The 19,699-nt window shown below is 39.7% G+C and overlaps 4 protein-coding genes across 4 annotated transcripts; 2 read left to right on the top strand and 2 right to left on the bottom strand.

The window, feature by feature from the left end:
* Positions 1–2,425: 2,425 nt before the first annotated feature.
* Positions 2,426–6,092, top strand: BCR41DRAFT_362287 (fungal-specific transcription factor domain-domain-containing protein). The gene is made up of 2 exons (XM_022025701.1): positions 2,426–5,921; positions 6,013–6,092. Exons 1-2 carry the CDS (start codon positions 2,726–2,728, stop codon positions 6,066–6,068), a joined length of 3,252 nt encoding a protein of 1,083 aa, XP_021876754.1. The 5' UTR covers positions 2,426–2,725; the 3' UTR covers positions 6,069–6,092.
* Positions 6,093–6,628: 536 nt separating this feature from the next.
* BCR41DRAFT_312710 (2Fe-2S ferredoxin-type domain-containing protein) lies at positions 6,629–7,400 on the bottom strand (the record flags this gene model as incomplete). Its single annotated transcript, XM_022021099.1, has 3 exons — positions 6,629–6,713; positions 6,872–7,024; positions 7,093–7,400. 3 exons carry the CDS (start codon positions 7,398–7,400, stop codon positions 6,629–6,631), a joined length of 546 nt encoding a protein of 181 aa, XP_021876753.1.
* A 6,349-nt stretch (positions 7,401–13,749) lies between these two features.
* On the top strand, positions 13,750–17,143 carry BCR41DRAFT_425728 (velvet factor). The gene is made up of 7 exons (XM_022030617.1): positions 13,750–13,981; positions 14,197–14,260; positions 14,868–14,944; positions 15,818–15,954; positions 16,079–16,667; positions 16,798–16,880; positions 17,021–17,143. The coding sequence occupies exons 1-7, from the start codon at positions 13,902–13,904 to the stop codon at positions 17,122–17,124; spliced, it is 1,134 nt and encodes a 377-aa protein (XP_021876752.1). The 5' UTR covers positions 13,750–13,901; the 3' UTR covers positions 17,125–17,143.
* Positions 17,144–17,391: 248 nt separating this feature from the next.
* On the bottom strand, positions 17,392–18,340 carry BCR41DRAFT_312722 (putative Lipoate-protein ligase; the record flags this gene model as incomplete). The annotated part of the gene is made up of 3 exons (XM_022021100.1): positions 17,392–17,705; positions 17,843–17,975; positions 18,077–18,340. The coding sequence occupies 3 exons, from the start codon at positions 18,338–18,340 to the stop codon at positions 17,392–17,394; spliced, it is 711 nt and encodes a 236-aa protein (XP_021876751.1).
* Between the last annotated feature and the right edge of the window lie 1,359 nt (positions 18,341–19,699).

Below are 19,699 nucleotides of genomic sequence, written 5' to 3'. Positions count from 1 at the left end.
TTTTATACTTGCATTCAAGATTGAAAATATGTCATTCATTTGTTTCAATGGAACGCGCAGAAATATGATAGCAGATGGAGTATGTTTTTCACAGCTGGATGACTGGATGTGCCTATAACCTTTAATAAAATGTTTGCAATCGATGTTTATTATTAAACACTGTTTCCTTTTTTTGCCTTGATTCCTTCAGGCTTTTTGTTTATTTACGCATTTGTCACATCAACATCTCAGTGTTGCATTTGCATTAGCACTAAAAATGAGTATTTGACCAAACAAGGCTCTCAAAAAAAAAAAAAAAAAAAAAAGACAGAGAAGCTTGGAAGTAGATAGCAAGAGATGGGCTGAAAAAACGTGAGAAACGAGTGTGTGCTATAATGAATTTTATATACGAAGTGCTGTAAGGAAAAAACGATTAGCATTTATATAAATGTACTGATGCCATTAATTTAATATAGTGAGCCCTACTGAGTTTGGACAGCAAAGTCTCTAAGACGAGAATGGTATGGATCAAAAGAAGCCATCGCGCGCGAGCTCAACGCCGATATATTAATGAGTATGCAATATTCACATTTCTGATATTCCTTAATACAAAATGGAACTCCAACATCCGATTTCAAGGATGTGGGGTAGAATAAAAAATCAAACTTGAACTGCACAAAAATATAACTAATATTTTGGTGTAATTGATTATCCATCGTCATCCTCATCACAGGGCCTCATAAAGTTCGATATTGAAGCTATTTTTGAAAATTTTACAGCGTTCAGTAATTTCCCTTTCCTCTCTGGGTCAATTCTGATCATCTCTCCATTTCCTCCAATCCATGTCTATAAATTTCACTCCAGTCCATGGAATGACAAATGCATGGGACTCCTTGCAGATGGTTCTGGCCCTGATCCTATCATTTGCAGTTTTGTATTGACACTTTCTTTCTCAACATGAGAGAGAGAAAAAGAGATGTGCATGTGTTGTGTTGTTACATTTTGTTTGTTGTATCTGGCATTGTACACACAAAAGAGTACATGTTCAATGCAAGAGAGAAGGGCACACTTGATATTGTATGGATATAAATATTTGTGGATGGTTTTTGTAGTCTGTCTTGGTCTGTCCAGCCTACTGCATCCATCCAGCAGATGGAAAAATAACAAGACCAAAACAGAGACAAGGGTGCGGGGGGCAAATTGTGCTTGCTCTTCCGTCTCGTCATCTATGACTCCGCACATCAAAGAGGAAAAACCTCTTGTGTGCTGGACCCTCTTTACTCTTTTTTCTCTCTTTCCTTTTTTTTTTTTTTGTAAAGTTGACTAATTGCCGATTGCCAATTGCTAATCATTTTCTACATCATCCTCATCCCATCATTCTCATTGGCATTAACATTCTTTTTGACATTCATATTGTTTTTCATTTGAAAAAAAAAAAAAAAAGAAAAAAAAATTTATTATATACTCCTGCTTTCTTACTAAGGTTCACTTTCTATCTCCTGTGTTCTAATTCATTTCATCTTCCACATATTCGAAACCCTCTCCTATATTGCACACATCCACTACCCTCTCATCCCGATACTAAGATCTTCAGATACTCAGATCCTGTTATCACTTGGCCGTTGAGCGACTTTCAATTGTATTCCCCTAGATTCTTTGTCTCTGCGCATTTGCTCAGCTTTGCCTCGTCCTCCCCCTTTTTCCTGCCCTTGTGCACGGTCGAACCAACCATTAGCACCGCCCATTCCCACACTTTTTTTGTTTTTAGTACTCCTCACAAACCTGCTTCTGTCCTAATTCCTAATTTTCATATACCGTGGATACCTCCCTGTCTTATTACAATCTATAAACCCAGTTAGTAAGAGCCTTTACTCACTTGCCTCATCCGGCTGGAATATTGTCCCTATTCACTGTCAACGAAAATAACGCCCTCAGCGCTACCTACACTCTGTCCCCCCTCTTCGGCTACCTTGACAGCAAGGGGATATGCATGATAATAACAGTCATTTACAGGCGAAGACCTTTTGGTAAGCGGTATAATTGCGCTTTCATGGCGTGTATCCTACTCTGATATCTTCTCTTCTAATTACGCCCACTGCAACAACAGAGACAACAGAGTACAAAATCACATCATACGCCCAAATTCACTCCTTTTTTTTAAACGGACCCGATTTACACCATTCCTCATGTTATTCTTCGGCCAGCTTATGATGCTCAATTTTCTGTTGTTTTTTCTCGGAGGCTGTTTACCTAGTGCCTTTCAGGTTGGATGGCGATAGCCTGTTCAGTCACAATGTCCCCCAAATACACACACGCAACTTTTGGCCCGACAACTGGGCCATTTTAGTGATAATGGATTCACTTTCGTGCACGTGTTTCCCTTCGATTGTTTGTCCTACAGAGACTAACGTCGTCTCCATTTGTCTTGTTATCCCTCAGGTCCAACCTAACACAAGAGTCATCTATTACTACGTCCACACCGGGTCCTCCCAAGGCCCCACCTAAAAAGCCCGCAAAGCGAATCCGAATCTCTACAGCCTGTGTCAACTGTCGCCACAAAAAGATCAAGTGTGATGGTCAGGTTCCCTGCGCCCACTGCGAAAAGTTCCGCACCGAGTGTGTTTACCCTGTGGCTACCAAGCCTGCCAACCAAGAGTATGTGGAAACGCTTGAGAATCGGCTAAAGAGCGTGGAATCACATTTACAAGGTCTGCTCTCGCGTGGCTGGGGTAAAGGCTCTGTGCCCATGCCCATGGACGGCAACGACCATGGTGATCTCATACCAGATGATGGTGACCCCACCTCTCCATATACCCCATCTTCTATCCCTGCAACGCCCCCATCCAAACCATCACATCACCATAGTAGCAACAGCAACCACAACAGTGCTGACTCGCGACACTCTCATTCCCTTTCCCTCACAAAACAATTCTCTGGAGCAACCATTAGTACTCCCAACTTGACTGGACCCGACTCTGAAAATGATGATGGAAACCTTGCTATAGATGACTCAATGCAAGTTTTGAGCTTGTTGATGGGCAATCTCAAAGTAGAGCGCGATGGAGCAGCACAGTATATCCCGAAAGTGCTTGACCAGAAGGAGCACTCGTACAACGACTTACGCATTTACGGTTCATCACCTTCTACCAATCTCCCTGATATGACTTCTGTGGATTGGGAGTCGGTCAGTCGTCCACAGCCTTATACTTTGCCTCATACTTTATTGACTTCAAAGGCCATTGGCGCGCTCTTGGAAATATATTTCAACAGCGTCCATACATTCTTGCCTGTGATCCACAAGTCTAGTTTCCTGACACTTTGTCAAGGTGGAAAGTATCGTGTACCACCTTTCCTACTGATGGCCATATGTGCAGTGGCAGCACGTCATGCTACAGATTTTGAGCTCCAGGAAATCCCTGAGCTATCAGGTCTTGAGAGCCATCATGCTTTATATGATCATGCACGTACATTGCTAGACACTTACATGGATGTTCCAAGACTTAGCACAGTTCAAGGCCTATTGCTCCTTGCATATTATCAGACAAAGGAGAAGCGTTCTGGTCACTTTTTCCGGATTCGAATGTATGTCAGTTTGGCGACAAGAATGGCTCAGGACATGGGTCTGCCACGCGCCCTTCTCAAGAACCTGAGTGAAACAGAGTCCCCCAGCATCAGCAACAGCCCTTCAATAAATTGTCTCTACGGCCGATCTTGTACCGGCAACACACCATCTCACCTCTCTTCTATGTTAATGAACGCACGCCAGCAGGATGGAGGTACAGGAGGCCAGTCTTGCGACCATAACAGCCCGCAGAACAGGCTACCACAAGAGAAAAGGATGGTGATCCATCAAGAAAATCGACTAGCTTGGCTCGGATGTTTCTTCTTAGATGGTCTTACGAGTAGTTTGCTGGGTCAGGACTACTGCATTGCAAATACAACGCTAGACATGCCTAAGCTCATTCAAGAAGCCAGTCTCATGCCAGATACTGTACAAGGTGCAACATTGATATTTTGGTACCATCATCTGGAGCTTGTGCAGATCTATCGCCGCATCTGTATTTTCTACAGGACAATTACGAACGAACGTGTCTTAGCACGTGCTATCAGAGGGTCAGATATGGATGCAATTGAGTTATCATTAAGCAACTGGATTTCTAATCTTCCAGCTCATTTGGTCTATGTCGACAGCAGCAACAGCAATAGCGCCATGGATAATAGCCAAGGATCAGCAGGAGCTAGCGCCACGCCTCTGCCTTCATATTATACCCTCTACTTGCATCGATTCTTTTACAGCCACAAACTGCTTCTCTACCGACCCCTCATTAGCAGCAAAAAGCATCGAGGCGAGATCAAAGACAATAATTCGCCAATAGCCAAGTGTTCACACGCCGCAGCCATGCTCACTCAGATTGGAGAAATCATTTTCCAAAACTATAGCTGGCCCTGGCCTGGATGTGGACTCTTTGCTTATCACATGCTTCAGGCAGCAGAGATTCATGTCTTTCAGATGGTCACGCAATCAGCAGTTAATTCGCAAAATCTGTATTATCGAACTATGGACTTGATCAAAGGATATGTTAGCTTAGCGAAGCTTCCAAGTTTAGAGAAGGATATTACGTCTATGGAGGAAATGGTGAATAACTTTTTGTTGGCACCACCACAGCAGCAGCAACAACAACAACAACATCAACAACATCAACAACACCAACCCTTTGTTGCAACACCTACCTCAGATTACAGTTATACAGGTGTTATGTCCCCTGCCTCACCGTCAGAGTCTGTACAAAGAATGTCAATGAACCATCCTAACGGACACAATGGCAATATGATACATCCTCAGCACCAACACCAGCAGCATCACCATAGCACAGAAGACGCAGATATGTTTTCACCTTTACAAACCCATGCTTACCCTTCCTTTGAGTCTGCAAGTCGCGTGCTCCGTCAATCCCAATCCCAATCCCAATCCCAATCCCAATCCCAAGGATCCTCTGGGATGGTAGCGACACCAGGTTTCATGACTAATACTAGCTTCTCGATGGGGTTTGAGTTCTCGGGAGTTTCATCCGCGTCTGGAACGAGCCACGGACAGACTGCAGTCTATGATGCATCCAATTCATTTCCCTTTTACAATTCTACGACTACAAGTAGTAACCCTGGTATGTTTGAGCCTAATAGTCATCAAGGTGGGGTCACTAATGGTCTCTCGACCTATGGACAGCATTCCTTTTTCCAGTCTTCATCGCCACTTACTCCCGTGGGTGATTTGTTAGGCCTTGGAAGCATGGATGGCAGACCTTTTGGTGCAAACGCAACGCCGACCTCTATAACTGCATACACGCAAGCATCATCGCAGCCTCCGGCTCTGCCAACTGCACAGGCGGTAGATGCTGCCAGAAAAAAAGCTGCCGTGCCACCACCTAAACCGCCTAAACGTATCCTCTCACAATCCACAGGTAGCTCTAGTTCCTCCAGCATGAGTCAAAGTGTGAAACCACCAGTCCCTAAGAAGCCAACGCGATTGAATGAGATTGCCCCGCCACGTTGGATTGCCCCGCGTCCAGAGGCGACATCGGTTACAAATGTGGCCGTTTCTTCAGCTATGAGTGCTATGCCAACAACTTCAACCGGAGATACCGAAACTCCATCATATTATGGCGGCAACAGACCGCCAGTGGGGGGAGCAAGCAGTAATAGCGGCCCAACGGGTCCAAGCAGCGCTCTTCCCAGCGTTAATCCTGGTGCTACTAGTAACAGTAACCGACCTATCAAGGTATTGCAACCTCAAGCAACGCTATATGGCATGGGCACGTTGGTCAACTCGTTGGGAATTGAGCAACAGGTCCATCCAATGCCCACACCCCCCAGTCATACCTCGACCACTTCATCTGACAGAGATTACTATGATAGTAGTCATGCCCAGTCTTTGTATCTCCAGAGTAAGTTTTGGAAAAGCTTATTACATTTTATTGATAAATGGTACCTGATTTACATTTAGCAGTTATTGACGACCTTGATTCTCTATAATAGTGAACCCGCATCTTTATGACCAACTGCATCCTCATAACCGCCGTCCACTCATCTAAAGATCGAGCCTATATTTTTTTTTTTTTGTTTTGTTTTGCTTTGTTTTATTTTATTTTCATCATTATTCCCTTAATTTTTATTTTTGCGATACTGTTTGGCACCATTCAGCTTTGTATTTCTTATACCAACATTTTTTCTTTCTCAATGATATCTCCCCAATAATGCAGGTTTCTCACGACAGTCCAATTTATTATTTTAGTTATCACCAAAATCGCCTTGACTTGGAAAGATGTATCATTATTTATTTTTCATTCTTTTCATCTATTAACTTTTCCTCACTTTTTGATAATCTGATGACTTTGGAATAAAAAAAAAAAAAAAAAAAAAAAAAAAAGAGCTTTGTACTAAACATACTAAATATGTTGGACTCAAATATTGTACACGAACGTTTTTTTCATTTTTTTTTTTTTTTTTTTTTTTTTTTTTTAATACTGTAATTATTCTATGTAGATCTATTAAGCAAGATGAATTAACAGTACACAAATGGAGAGTCAGTAATTTGAAGAGAAAACAAGACCCCCCCCCCCCCCTCTCAAAGTTGAGACATGTAATTTTATACTCACGCATTTCTTGTCATGGTTGGCAATTTGGCGACAATACCATCCAGCTCTTTGTTCATCAGCACTTGACATCCAAGGCGAGATCTAATTAATAGTAATTAGTTTCACAAGGATGAATGTACGTTTGAGTCAGCGAGCCAAAAATGAAAAAAAAAAAAAAAAAAAAAAAAAAAAAAAAAAGCTTCGTATATCAAGCTAAAGAGGATGATGAACAAAGGTAATCCCGCCATCTAGATCCTTACGTATCTGTCAGTCCGAATGCAAGGTCCAACATGTCGTTCTCTTCGTCTGTAGGCTCTTCCAATTTGCTATACGACTCTGGGTCCAGAATCAAGTGACATGTTGAACAAGCAAGTGTGGCCTCGCATGCACCTATAAGAAACAACAAAAAAAAGCTACTTCAGCATATTTTTTTTTCTTTTTCTTTTTTGTAGCAACAGCACTAGGCATGTAGTAGCAATACATGCCTTCAACATCAATATCATTTGCCCAGGCAACATCCAAGAGACTTTCGCCTTCATGCGCCTGAACTGACACCTCTTCTCCATCCTGTAAGATAAAGTTAACTTGAACACCATCTCCTGGGCCAGGGCGGCCCCTCTTTGCGTATTGTATGCCTATTGAAAAGAGGAACGAAAGAAAAAGGAGTAAGGTTTGGGAGAAATGATCATGATCTGGATTTATTTTTGCCCCATAAAAAAATAGACTATCATTCTGCCCGCAACGCTCCGAGGCATGAAAAAAGAAAGTGGTTGCATGTTCCTCGATCATTGGAGGTTGGAGAGCAATGGACTGCATTTCCTTCGATCTGACTGTAACTCTCTCTCTTTCTCTTTCTCTCTATCTACAACTAGCATAGCGTTGTGGTGTGATATATTTCAAAATAACGACCTCTTCTAAAAAAGAAAAAGGCCAAGGTGTCCAATGTTTTTTTTTTGTCATATTTTGTGGTACCTGACATCGTTGAGAACTGCGCAGAATATCGATCAAATTTATTGTGGAGAGTAAATTTTGAAGCAGTCTCAAATGGTGCTGCAACTGATCTAGATTTTAACCATCCATTGTGCAAATTTGTTCCAATGTCATTACGACCTGATGTAGCAATGGCTGTCAATATTCTTCTAGGGGCTGCTGCTAGAAGCGTTGCCATCTTTGAGAAAATTAGAGAAAGGAATGTAATTTGTATGCAAAAGAAATGAGAGACAGAATTCTCGGAGTTATTCTCTGAAAAAAAAAAAAAAAAAAAAAAAAAAAAGTGTTATATCCAGCAAGTATTGGAAATAACGGTTTAAGATATTTATCCATGGTATTTACTGGCAAGGTTGCCTTGAAAATATATAGTGCCCATAGTTCGTGAGACTCCTTCGCATACAGCTTGTTCTTTCGATTCAGTGAGGCCTATTTAATAATCCTTGGGCTTACATTAGACTATCGAGTCGAAACAAACACTGATGCAGCAAATCAACAACATAAAATACTATGTTACTAAAATATTACTATCGAAGCCAATTTAAATGTGCCATTCAATCAATTTGGAGCTCCATTAATGAAAAAATGAGTTTTCATTCTCTAACTGTCAATTTTCTCGACATTAGCGTCCAATAAGTGTTCGTCTGCCATAATTAGATATGGACAGAAAACGTTGTGCTATGAACATGGGTTCTTTATTAATTTTTTTTTTTTTTTAGATGAAAGCATGAGGTGCTTTAGAATTTATATAGCCGGCTTCGTCCATGGCCACTTCAGTCTGATTGGCTCGCGAAGCTCATTTGCCTTGTGGTTATATGGCCCATTGGGGATAGAGCGGAAGTCGTCCTTGATTTTCTTGACAGAAGTGGAGAATTCGGTTCACTTTCCTCTGCTTTTTTTTTGCCCCATGTGGCTAGAAATGGAACAATAGACAAAGAGTTTTTTTTTTTTTTTTTTTCGTAAGGATTGGATTTAGGATACGGACACAAAAAAAAAACGTGAACTCTGGGTTTCCTCGAAGGCTTTCATCACGTGTACTCGTGTACTGATGTCAACAACAGATGGCACAAAAAGAAGGTTAATGCAGGTTGTAAACAAAAGTAAAGAGAAGAGAAACTATAAGCACAATGGGAGAGCAGAAAATAAAAATAAAAAATAAAAAATAAAAAAAAAAAAAAAAAAAAGGGTAATGAAGAATAAGTAAAATAGGGTAAAGACATAACAAAAAAAAAAAAAAAAAAAAAAAAATGGAAGAGAAACAAGACCAGAACAACAGATGTATATAGTGTGGAATGTGCCAAAACACAAACTAATGAAGTCAAGGTAGAGATCTTTACAGGAGGAATAAGACTCCACGGCCTATTAGTGAAGATAGTTGAAGAATCTTTCGGCTTAAGGAAGTTTCTATCTATTTTGTTCCTTTTATTTACTTATTTATTTATTTTACAAACACATCCGACTATAAACCCACAGGTATATATATACATATGGCACTCCATGGAATGAGTGGGTTTATACTCTTGACTTTTTATAAAATAAAAAGAGCTTTTTCCTCCGATGGCTAAGAACTAAAATATATATAATATATACATATATATATATATATATACTATATACCTATCTGAGATCACAGAAGTATAGCTTCATTCATGTACATGAACTGTACACATAATGGTAAACCATCTCAAGCGTAAAAAAAAAAAAAAAAAAAAAAAAAAGAGCTACAGAGTTTATTGGGCTGATCAAGCGATATCTATCTCAAAGCTAGACTACATGTGTAGGCCGGTTTGACGATCTAGTCCTTGTAAATCCGATGAAGAAGTTTAAAAAAAAAAAAAAAAAAAAAAAAAAAAAAGTCCGCTAGTTACTAACTCCTCCCCTTGCTATTGCCTTTTTTTTTTTTTTTTTTTTTTTTTCTTGATCAAGCTGTAATCCTAACGATTTTGGGAGAAATGAGATGGAGGAACGTGCTCCATCTCAAAGGAAAGAGGCTAACAGAGAGGACACACTCCGTCTCCAAACGTGTTTAAAACAATGGTGATTTACTCATTAGCCTTGTGAGAACCACAAGACATATTTTCAGCCAGAGTTTCCTTTTTTTTTTTTTGGTCCTAAGAAGTTATCGTGTTGAATATCTGCTTTACTTTATTCTATTATATTTATTTTATTCTATAGCCTTTGAACTGGCGCAACATTTAAAAATAAAAAGATATTATATTGAACTTAATGAGTATCTTATTTTATTTTATTTTCTATAACGCGCAGGAGACACGCGTAACTGTAGTTGAAAAGTGAAGGCTGGTTTTTTTTTTTTTTTTTTTTTTTTTTTTTGCCGAAACGAATAAGGAAGAAATATTATGCATGAGATGATGTACAAAAAAAGAAACGCGCTGGTATGTGGTACAAGATATTGAACGCGCTTCATTTCAAAAGTCTATATGCACAATTACAGTATGACTATAAAAAAAAAAAGAGGAAAGTGGTGTTGGAAATATGCTTGATATGTGGCGAAAGCATGCCATCACTTTAGAGGGAGGAGGTTAGGAGGAAGCAAATGGTAAGGATTGTTGATCGTCGTCTTGATTCATCGTCTTACTTTTTTCCTCTCCTTCGATCACCTGACAACCTCTTACTGTTCAAGGGCAAGTGAGCAAATGAATATGGAGTGGTAAAATACGAGTGCCGAGCGGATATAGACTCTTCAACAAAGTCTGGATTAAAACTATTGGTTGGTATCAGCCAAAACGGATGACAGTAAAAAAAAAAAAAAAAAAAAAAATTGACTACAGACACAGTATTAGTGTAGGAAAAGGTGATCAGGTTGAAGGATACGAATGATCGGTCTGTATCATGCATTGTGCTTGCACGCTGTCTCGCTTATCGCCAGCATAAGTTTTTTTTTAACCAAAGTCCGGACACCAAAGCTGGAATGCTTTAATCCGCCCATAAAAAGCAAGAAAGAAAAGAGGCTTGCAGATGAAGATCAATAACCTTTTTTTTTTTTTTTTTTCCTTTTTTCTTTTCGGGAGTATGCACTACTACCATTACTTCTACTGCTATTGTTTGTTTATCTATTTGAAAAGCGTTTCCGCGCGATCTTTCTCCTCATTTGTTACACTTTGCATACTTGAAAGCATGAGAAAGACACGAGCCGAAGGGAGTCGCTTAGACGTTGTTGGCGATGCTTTTCTTTTCTTTATTTTTTTTTTTTTATAGATGCCAGGGGTTCAAAAAAAAAAAAAAAAAAAAAAAAAAAGTGTGGTCTACCACATTGTCGTATTGAGTTATATGCTTGCTACTCATTCACTCATTCAAGCATAAAATACATGAAAAGTTGGCTCAGTTTTGTATTACTGAACAGAAAAAGGCTGCTCAGATGCTCCCTATTTTTACCTTATTGTACATATTGTGAAGTTGTGGTCCAAAGGGTTTACTTCCCTTGGATTGCATATCCATTGCATTGTATCCTACCAGTAAGTTGATCTGTGGTAATGATCGCAGAGTAGGGGTTGCTATTCTGTTGTAATTCATTAGACGAAAGGGGAAAGGGGCAAGGGGGAAAGATGGGATTATTTAACTCAATTACACTGAATTGAATTGTTTAAAAAATTCCATTTCCATCGATCCAAGCCGAGTTCTTGGGAGAGAAGGCGAAATAACAATCCTACCTGAATTTTAATGACAACAAAACAACGACAACAAACACAGCATCGTGTTCCTTCCATCTGTTCATTTATTCCACTTTTCCTTTCCTCCCCCCTTCTTCTCTCTTCCTGTACTCGTTACTTGCTAGTGATAACACGATAGTAATGATAAAGACAGGAGTTGAACTAAATAAGTTAAAAAGCCGAGGAGACCAAAAAAGTAAGAGGGCGAGTTGAGATACCGACCATGACATTGCACACTGTATACTGCACACTGCACACCTTACACAGGCTGCACACTGGGATAATCCAAGGTTTTAAGGGAAAAAAAAGGAGTTGCTGATGACAGAAAGGATATGCATTACTCCATTCTTACTCTAAATATTAGCAGATCGAATATACTAGAGGTCCGAGAAGAAAGCTGATTGGCATTGAGAAAGATGCGAAGTAGTGCATTTCAGCACAATCAATGGCTTTGTGCTTACAATGATTTCCCATTTTACCTGCCTCAAGTTATCTATCTGTTACGAGCCCTTAACTTTTTTTATTTATTTATTTACTTTTCTTACATGGGGCTGCATCATGATCATCCATAGTAATTACTTCTATAACGGAGCATGGTTGGAAAGAACAAAATAAAATATAAATTTGTATTGTATTCATGACTATATACAGTACTGCATCTACTATTATAATTTTTTTTTTTTTCTTTATTTGCTAAAATATGCAAATGCAATCGCTGTTTACAGTTGGTTGATGTGATGCTGATGTGCAGTCTGTTTAGGGCCACTCGACTTTTTACTCGCATTCCCTTCTTCTCTCCCCTATTTTTCTCATCTCAACCTTCCATCACACTACAACGCTTTTTACAATGCAAACATCTGCAATCTTCTCTTGTTCAATTTGTCATCCCCCGTATATTTCGACTCGCCTCCTCCGGTACCTGGCCTGAAGGAAAAAAGAAAAAGGAAAAAAAGGGAGCAAAGGAAAAAAAAAAAAAAAAAAAAAAAAAATCTGTATTCATACTTTTCTCCATGATCATTTGTGTGTGACCGATGCATTAAAGATCTAGTAAATGCGCCAATGGATCGCCCCTTTGGTCCCCTCTTCGTGCCATTGGGATTCTATACCGAGAGGCTAGGATGCTTGCATTTGCTCTGTTTTGATTTGGGTCCTTGTCTGCACCCTTGTCGTTTGATACGTCAATCGTCTCTTATTTTATATCCTTCTTTTTTCTTTTTTCTTTTTTTTTTTTATATTTTTATTTCATACTTTATTATTCTTTCTCTCTTTATCCAAACCTTTCTGTCCCTGTCCCTGTCTCTTTCTTTTATTTTATTTTATTTTATTTTATTTCATTTTATTTCATTTTTTTTTTACTTCATTACTACTTTCTAGCCTTTTTTTTTTTTCTTCTTCTTCTCCTTCCGGCAGTCGCTGCTCTCGTCCGCTCCCGTCTGTCTTTTTGCGCCCCCCCCCCCTTTTCTATATCAATCTGCCTTTATTCTTTTAATACACATTTACATTTTAGTATTCTGTTTTTTTTTTATAAAAAAAAAAAAAAAAAAAAAAAAAAAAGGCTCATTTCTCTCATTTCATTCAGGTTCTCTCATTCCATGCTTTTCTCATTTCGCCTCACCGTGTTCGTTTGCCTTTTTTACCCGTACCTGCATTAAAAAAACAAACACTGTGCAACAATACAATAATACGTCTATTCATTAAGTAGACATCTCGTAACTCCATTCCGAACACATTCACCATTTCTTCTCATTCAGTACTTCACTTGTAGCTCAACTTTCAAAAGTAAAAAAAAAAAAATTATCTCCAGGTGGGTATGTACTTCATTGTAGTTCAACTCTATTCACAACGAAAGAAAGAATTGTGTATTTGTTGTCTCGTAAGCAAACACAGCGCTTTTTATTATTTATTGTGTCAGAACGGGTACATCAAGAACTATAAGAAAAAAAAAAAAAAAAAAAAAGTTCTCCGTCCAAGAGATATGAGGGGGTGTGTGACATTGATTCAATTGCTTTTTCTTTCAGCCAATGGAAGACAGATTTGTTTGCCTGTTGTCGTGAGTGACAAAGTGAATTACAGTTTACAGTTTGTTCTGTTGGCACCGTCACCTCACTCTGCAGAGATACACCTTGTCATAGTGAACTCTCTTTCTGTCCTACACCCCTCTTTTTTTTTCTTTTTTTTTTTCTTTTTGGTCCCATTAGTAAACAGGGTCCTCGCCTCTCCTTCTGTTTCCTTTCTTATTACCCTGTTTCATGCACATCATCGTCCTTGCTTACTCCTCTTCACTGCATCGCTGCACCGCTAATCTAGATTTTTTTTTTCCTCTTTGCATAATAAAGTGTATTCCTGATGCTATCCTTTCACGTTCCGCTCTCTTGATCTGCTTCCCAGATACCACGCTCAGAAAAACAAAACCATCTTTAACCTTTGCCTATCCGGAACTCTCTTCCTCTCTCTCCCCTCTCTATCTTTCCTCTCCTCTCTCTTCTCTCTCTCTCTCTCTCTCTCTCTTCTCTTTCTCTCCGTCGCTCTCTCTTTCCTCTTTCTCTTTTTCTCTTTTGGCCTCAGTCATAACATTATTATCCTTCGTCCTTGCAAGGAGAGAAACTAGCCGGTTTAGCACTCGGCTTCGATCGCAATGGGTAAATCCGACAAGTACTACTACCAATCCCGACCTTTGGAGGACAATGATGACCTTGATGTTGATCCAAATGATCTGTAAGTAAGCTTTAATCTGCCCTTATTAACCATAATTATATCCACTCTTCTCACTTTTTTTTATCTTTCGCTTCTCGATCTGTTTGTTTTTCGATTTGCTGCCGTAATGCAATGTACCAAAACCATATTCATGATTATCCCAGCTTACACATACTTTTTTATTTTTTATTTATTTATTTTTTTTTTTTAACACCTCACCCAACTACGCGATCTAGGATTTACTCATTGGAGATTGTGCAACAGCCCATCCGCGCTAGAATGTGTGGATTTGGTGACAAGGTAAATGTTTGCATAATTACGACAATACTCTGCCACAGTGGTCGGCAAAAAAAAAATAAATAAATAAATAAAAATAAAAAACTGCATTCACATCCACATCCGCATGCACATTCGTATGCACATCCACATACACAACCACAAAGTCCAGAAATACAGACATACCACATTCGCAAACACCCTTTTTGTGCTTGCTATGCCTCTGTCCCCTTCCTTTCATTTCCTTTCCCTTTCTCTCTATGTCTCCTACCATATCCCATCCATCCACATTCATTCTACACTCAGCCATTACCCCTTACATTAACCTAGACAAATGTTGTCTGCATAAAATGCAGGACACATCCTGACCTTCCCAGCAATCCATTACGCCAACTCAATTTTTGTTTACTACTGTTCAGTTTGCTCTTCCAATCTAAAAGATGAAAGAAAAAAATATTTAATGTTTTATTACACAATTTCTTTTTATCCACCCATCGTCATCCATGCAGAGCACGGACACTTGGGGGGACCACTGCGTCATGTATGACCATCTAAGAGAGGGGATGTGACATTGAATGAATTAACTAAAATCTCCTAATCTTTTGTGTGCATTCACTCACTGAAAATTTAGGATCGACGGAATGTAACACCAGCCCCTGTTTTAAAATTGGTGGCCAAAACACCAGATGGGAAGATCGTCTCTGGAAGGTAAATAGACATACAGAGAATGAGTATGGAGTGTGCATGAACTCGATGGGAACGAGTTGGATTGCCACTAGACTAGAGGGGCTAGAGAGTTTGAGGCATGAATGGTGCTTATTTTTGTTGCCCTGACGCCGTGTGTCCCTTGCTTCCCCTCTACTGATTCACCTTTCGCTTACGATGGGGGCATCAATATCCCCCAAACAATTCCTCTGTATCTTGCTACCTCCCTTTGTAAGAATGAAATCTATTTGGGACGATCTTTGTTACTCGAATCGAGTTTATTTTATTCTACTTCAATGTTTACTTTATAGCCTCTTCCTTCATAATTGCTTTGTTTTTGTCAGTATAGCCTGCTAACGTTATCTTTGATAGCAATACCAACAGCAACAGCTACATAACTCCGTGCTTTGTCTAGTTAGATAAAGAACGCGACCACGCTCTTAACATTTTCCCTTGCACTTTCTCTCCTAAATTCTTTTTTTTTTTTTTTTTCCGGATTCCATTGGTCAATTCAGTTACTGATTTGCCGGAAATTAATGTCGAACTCCTTTTTTTTTGTGTTGTGTAACGATGTCAATGTGCAATTTTCTGATTTGCTGTGTTGTAGTACTGTGTCCAATTGATTGATGGGCATCAAAAATCATTTTATTCTATTTAGTTTCATCCTATGAACTTTGTCGTCTCTTTTTATTAACCCATTTGGTGGTACACACATTCTCTCTACACTTATAAGCATGATATGAAATGGTCTATTCCAAATCTCAGATACTTTTACATAGTAGGAAGAAGAGAAAACATCCCCCACTTCAGGTGGCACATTCAAAATAATGTATAGTGATACTCAACGTCATCATTCTTTTCATTTATCAAACTTAGTCACCTGAGTAAGCAGACATTCGTAGTAACAGCAGATCTATGGCTGGAAGATGAAGTTACAGATCGTAACTTGGTCCTTATATCGTCCATACCGTCGTCGAGAACAGCTGCCTATTCACAACAATATGCACAACAAGGTCAGCCATATAGTCCAACATATTTCCCCATGCATACTATACACAATGGTCCTGTACAAACATCAAAAGTTATTTATTTTAAACCTATCTTGACCATATATACTCCCGCTGTTCTTCTACAAAGTTGTAGATCACCTTGACATCCATCAAAACGTGCCGTCGTCCGAAGTGAGGGATACAGCTTCCGGACCTAGTGCATCCAGTTCGGCAGGCGTAGCTACTGCAGCAGCGTCTTCCTCTAATACTTCTCGCATGAGTATCCGCAACGTAATCCATGATGATGATCCCTCGATGCCTTCGATATCCTTCCCCTCTTCCCGCGCGACCCTAGGACAGGGCGCCAGTACTGTCTCCAAAAGGCCCGCTGACCCATCAGACGATGAAGATAACGGTACGGAGGATGCTGGTGACAGCATAGAGGATGAGGAGGATGAATATCGAGATAACGATATGTACGTGGAACAAGATTTAAAGCAGCTGGAGGAGCTTGAAAATATGGAACGTGAGTCCTCAGGCTTGGGCTCTAGTTTAGTAATGAGAAGAGAGCTATCGACTCGTAACCTTGTGGGCCAAACAGCCGTAAGTGGCCAGGTTGCTCCAGGTCTGGATGATGATATGTCTCATATCTGGTTCGCATTTAGTATCTTATCTATCCGCACCGAGGGGTTTTTCAAGATTCGATTTTGTCTGACAGATCTCATGCGCATCCCAGTGTAAGTGTCCCAGCTACTCTTTTTTTATCCACTTATTTATTCTCAAAATATGACTACTGGCTATAGTAGTACTTTTCTATATTCATGTTTTGGCCATACTAATATGAAGCCGCTACCCACTAATCTATAGAGGAGGAAAATCAAAGACGATATGTCAAGTGTTTTCGAATACAATTCATGTCCAAACTCCAAAGAAATTCGAAGGGACATGCGGTAAGTTCTTTTTTTGTATTTAATTGAAAGTTGGCTAATCTCATCATGAGATGTCGACTCATTGATATGACCTCCATTTTGCAATCGGGTACGTTGCACCTTTTTTTTTTTTTTTTATAAAAAAAAAAAAAAAAAAATAGATAACAATCAGATTGCCATCCACTTGAACAAGAACTGCATCCGAATCCCCGCCAGGAAAGATGAAAAAAAACTTAACAAAAATAGGAAGGGTAGCCTGACATAGCAACTACCATAAATGAAGCACATTATCCTTTTTTTATTCACATTTTTATACCCATCCATTGTACAGTTGCTTGAATATCAATGCCAGGTGTCTTTTAAGAACCGCCTGGAATGATATACTTACGCTTAACAAGGCACTTGAAAAAAAAAAAAAAAAATCGACGCTCCTTGATTTAAGCTCATCACCTATAAAGTATATATCATCATCTATCATATTTATTTCTATGGCATGGTTTTGGCAAGATATATTGTAAATTAAGGATAGCAACTACAAGCGATCGACACGATCCTCATTAGCAGAACTGATTGCTCCAGTGTCGACGTACTCTTGAATCATCTTTTGTAATTCAGGGTTGACCTCTGAAAGCGGTGCAAGCTCGCGATTGAATGTAGCGCCAAAGCCCTTCAAGAAAGTAGGGAGTACCTTTTGAACACTGATAGAAGAGTCGTCCAACTCTTTTGCTAGTGATGTTGTTTCTTTACCCTCAAGGCCACACGCAATAATCTCTTTAAAAAAGTTGAGGTTGGTGTTGCAATTCAGAGCAAGCCCATGAGAAGTGATATACCGCTGAACATGAACGCCTAAATATTTGTAAAAAAAAAAAAAAAAAAAAAAAGTGATGGAAAGAGAGAGAGGGAAGATGAGGGTGGATAACCACTGTTTATGTTGCAAAGCTCAAAAAAAAAAAAAAAAAAAAAAAAAGATAGAGTGCTTTTACCAATGGCTGCAATTTTCTTATGATCATTAATCCATACACCCGTATTCTCGGTCGTAATGGCTTTGATTCCCCATTGAGCGCAGGTCGCGATAATGGCTTTCTCCAAGTACGATACGTAGCAACGTACGCTCAGCTATTGGTCGTTTTTTTTTTTATCAACATTCAACGTAACCAATTAGCCTAACGTGCTGCATCCCAAGATCACAAAAAACAAAAGACGCGTTGAATTTTTACCTGAATTGGCTTCAAATCTAAAATAGGATAGGCTACTAGTTGACCAGGGCCATGGAAGGTGATCTCGCCTCCTCTCAGGGATTCGACATAGGTTGCCCCAAGACTTTGCAATCGTTCGGCTTCTTTGTGGCTGATGGCTTGTGCACCACGGTTTCGACGTCCATTTGTGTATGTGGGCGTGTGCTCTACCAAAAGAAGCAGATCACCGTTTCTATCTTCTATAGCCGGTTCTAGCGTCCCTCCAGCTTGCTCATCCAAGGCCATTTTAAGTTGGCCTTCCCGATCCTTTCGAAGTCGAAGTTGCCGATCTACTAAGCGCTGCTGTAGATCAGTGGATCGGTTATATGGAAGATCTCGGAGGAAGATGTAAGGAAGCGGAGGCATCCGAGGGCGGGCAATAGTGGTGGGGCATAACTTCTCTTTATGGTCCGGAGAAGCTGCTTTACTGGAGCTAGAGCTCGTTGCCACATCGTGTGGTGCTGCTATAGAAGCACTAGTATCCTGATGATATTGCCGCTGTTGTTCTTGCTGTTGCTGCTGGGAAGAAGCAAAGGTAACGAAAGAAGACACATGTATGCTTAGAGTTCGTGTAATATGTCTGGCCTTGAAGGGAGGTGCTGTATGTCGGAGAGTGAGAACGAATCGTGTAGCGGGGTGCATTGTTAATGAAAGTGGAATTGGGATGAAATGAAATGAAATTGGCAAGAAGGAGAACAAAATGTTTCTATGAGATGGAAATTGGATGTGCAATGAAGTCTTGTGAAAATCAAGACAGAATGAATATATTCCCATTAAGGGGGATATATTTTATTAAAATATTCCATTGGTATAGTGGCGTTAAAAGATTGACTGCCAGAACGAGAAGAGAACGTCCCTTCAAAGAGACCAAAGAACTTACAACTCTAGGAGACGTTGAGAAGCACAGCCACGCTCCTTTAATGTCTTTTGCGTGATCAAAGCTCAAGTGTTTGGCGTCCCTTTTTTGACATCGGTTTCCCAGCTCACTCCAAAGAAACAAGGGATGAACTTTTTTTATTTTTTCTTGAGATGTGAACTTTATACTCGATATGCAAGAACAATTCAGGAGCAGCCAGCTCAACTTGCTCCTCCTTAGGGTTGAGGCAAACTGCCTAATTCTTTTGCATAAAGACTCGTGCTTCTCTTTCCCTTTCTCTCCTTCATCCTCATTCTTTTATTCATTTGCCTCAAATATCCCTGTACTGTACCATATTATTTATACCTGCCCCTCTTTCTTCTTTCACGTCCTGTCCCGTAACAACTGCTGAATTGAAAGAATAAAGATGCAACCACTGTTTCCACAGCAACAAGAGCGATTCAGCACATCGCAGACTCATTCTCATCATCCTCAACATCAATCATCAGCAACACATCTAAATTCAGACCTACACTCTTCACATACTTTGAACGACCACGTGTTACAACAACAGCAACATGGGTCGCCGCCAATAATAATTGCAGCCCAACCCAGGAATCACTTGTCTGGTCCTAATACAAACTATTCTTCCACAGGCAAACTCAAATCAACCTCACACTATGGCCAACGATACAATCCAGTGCTTGCTACTACGCCTTCATCTTCAGTCATTACTGCCTCTTCTAATC

This window comes from Lobosporangium transversale (assembly GCF_002105155.1).
Source record: "Lobosporangium transversale strain NRRL 3116 chromosome Unknown BCR41scaffold_54, whole genome shotgun sequence".
In the NCBI taxonomy this organism is placed as follows: domain Eukaryota; kingdom Fungi; phylum Mortierellomycota; class Mortierellomycetes; order Mortierellales; family Mortierellaceae; genus Lobosporangium; species Lobosporangium transversale.
The sequence above is the reverse complement of the archived record's forward strand: the minus strand, read 5'-3'. Positions and strand labels throughout refer to the sequence as shown.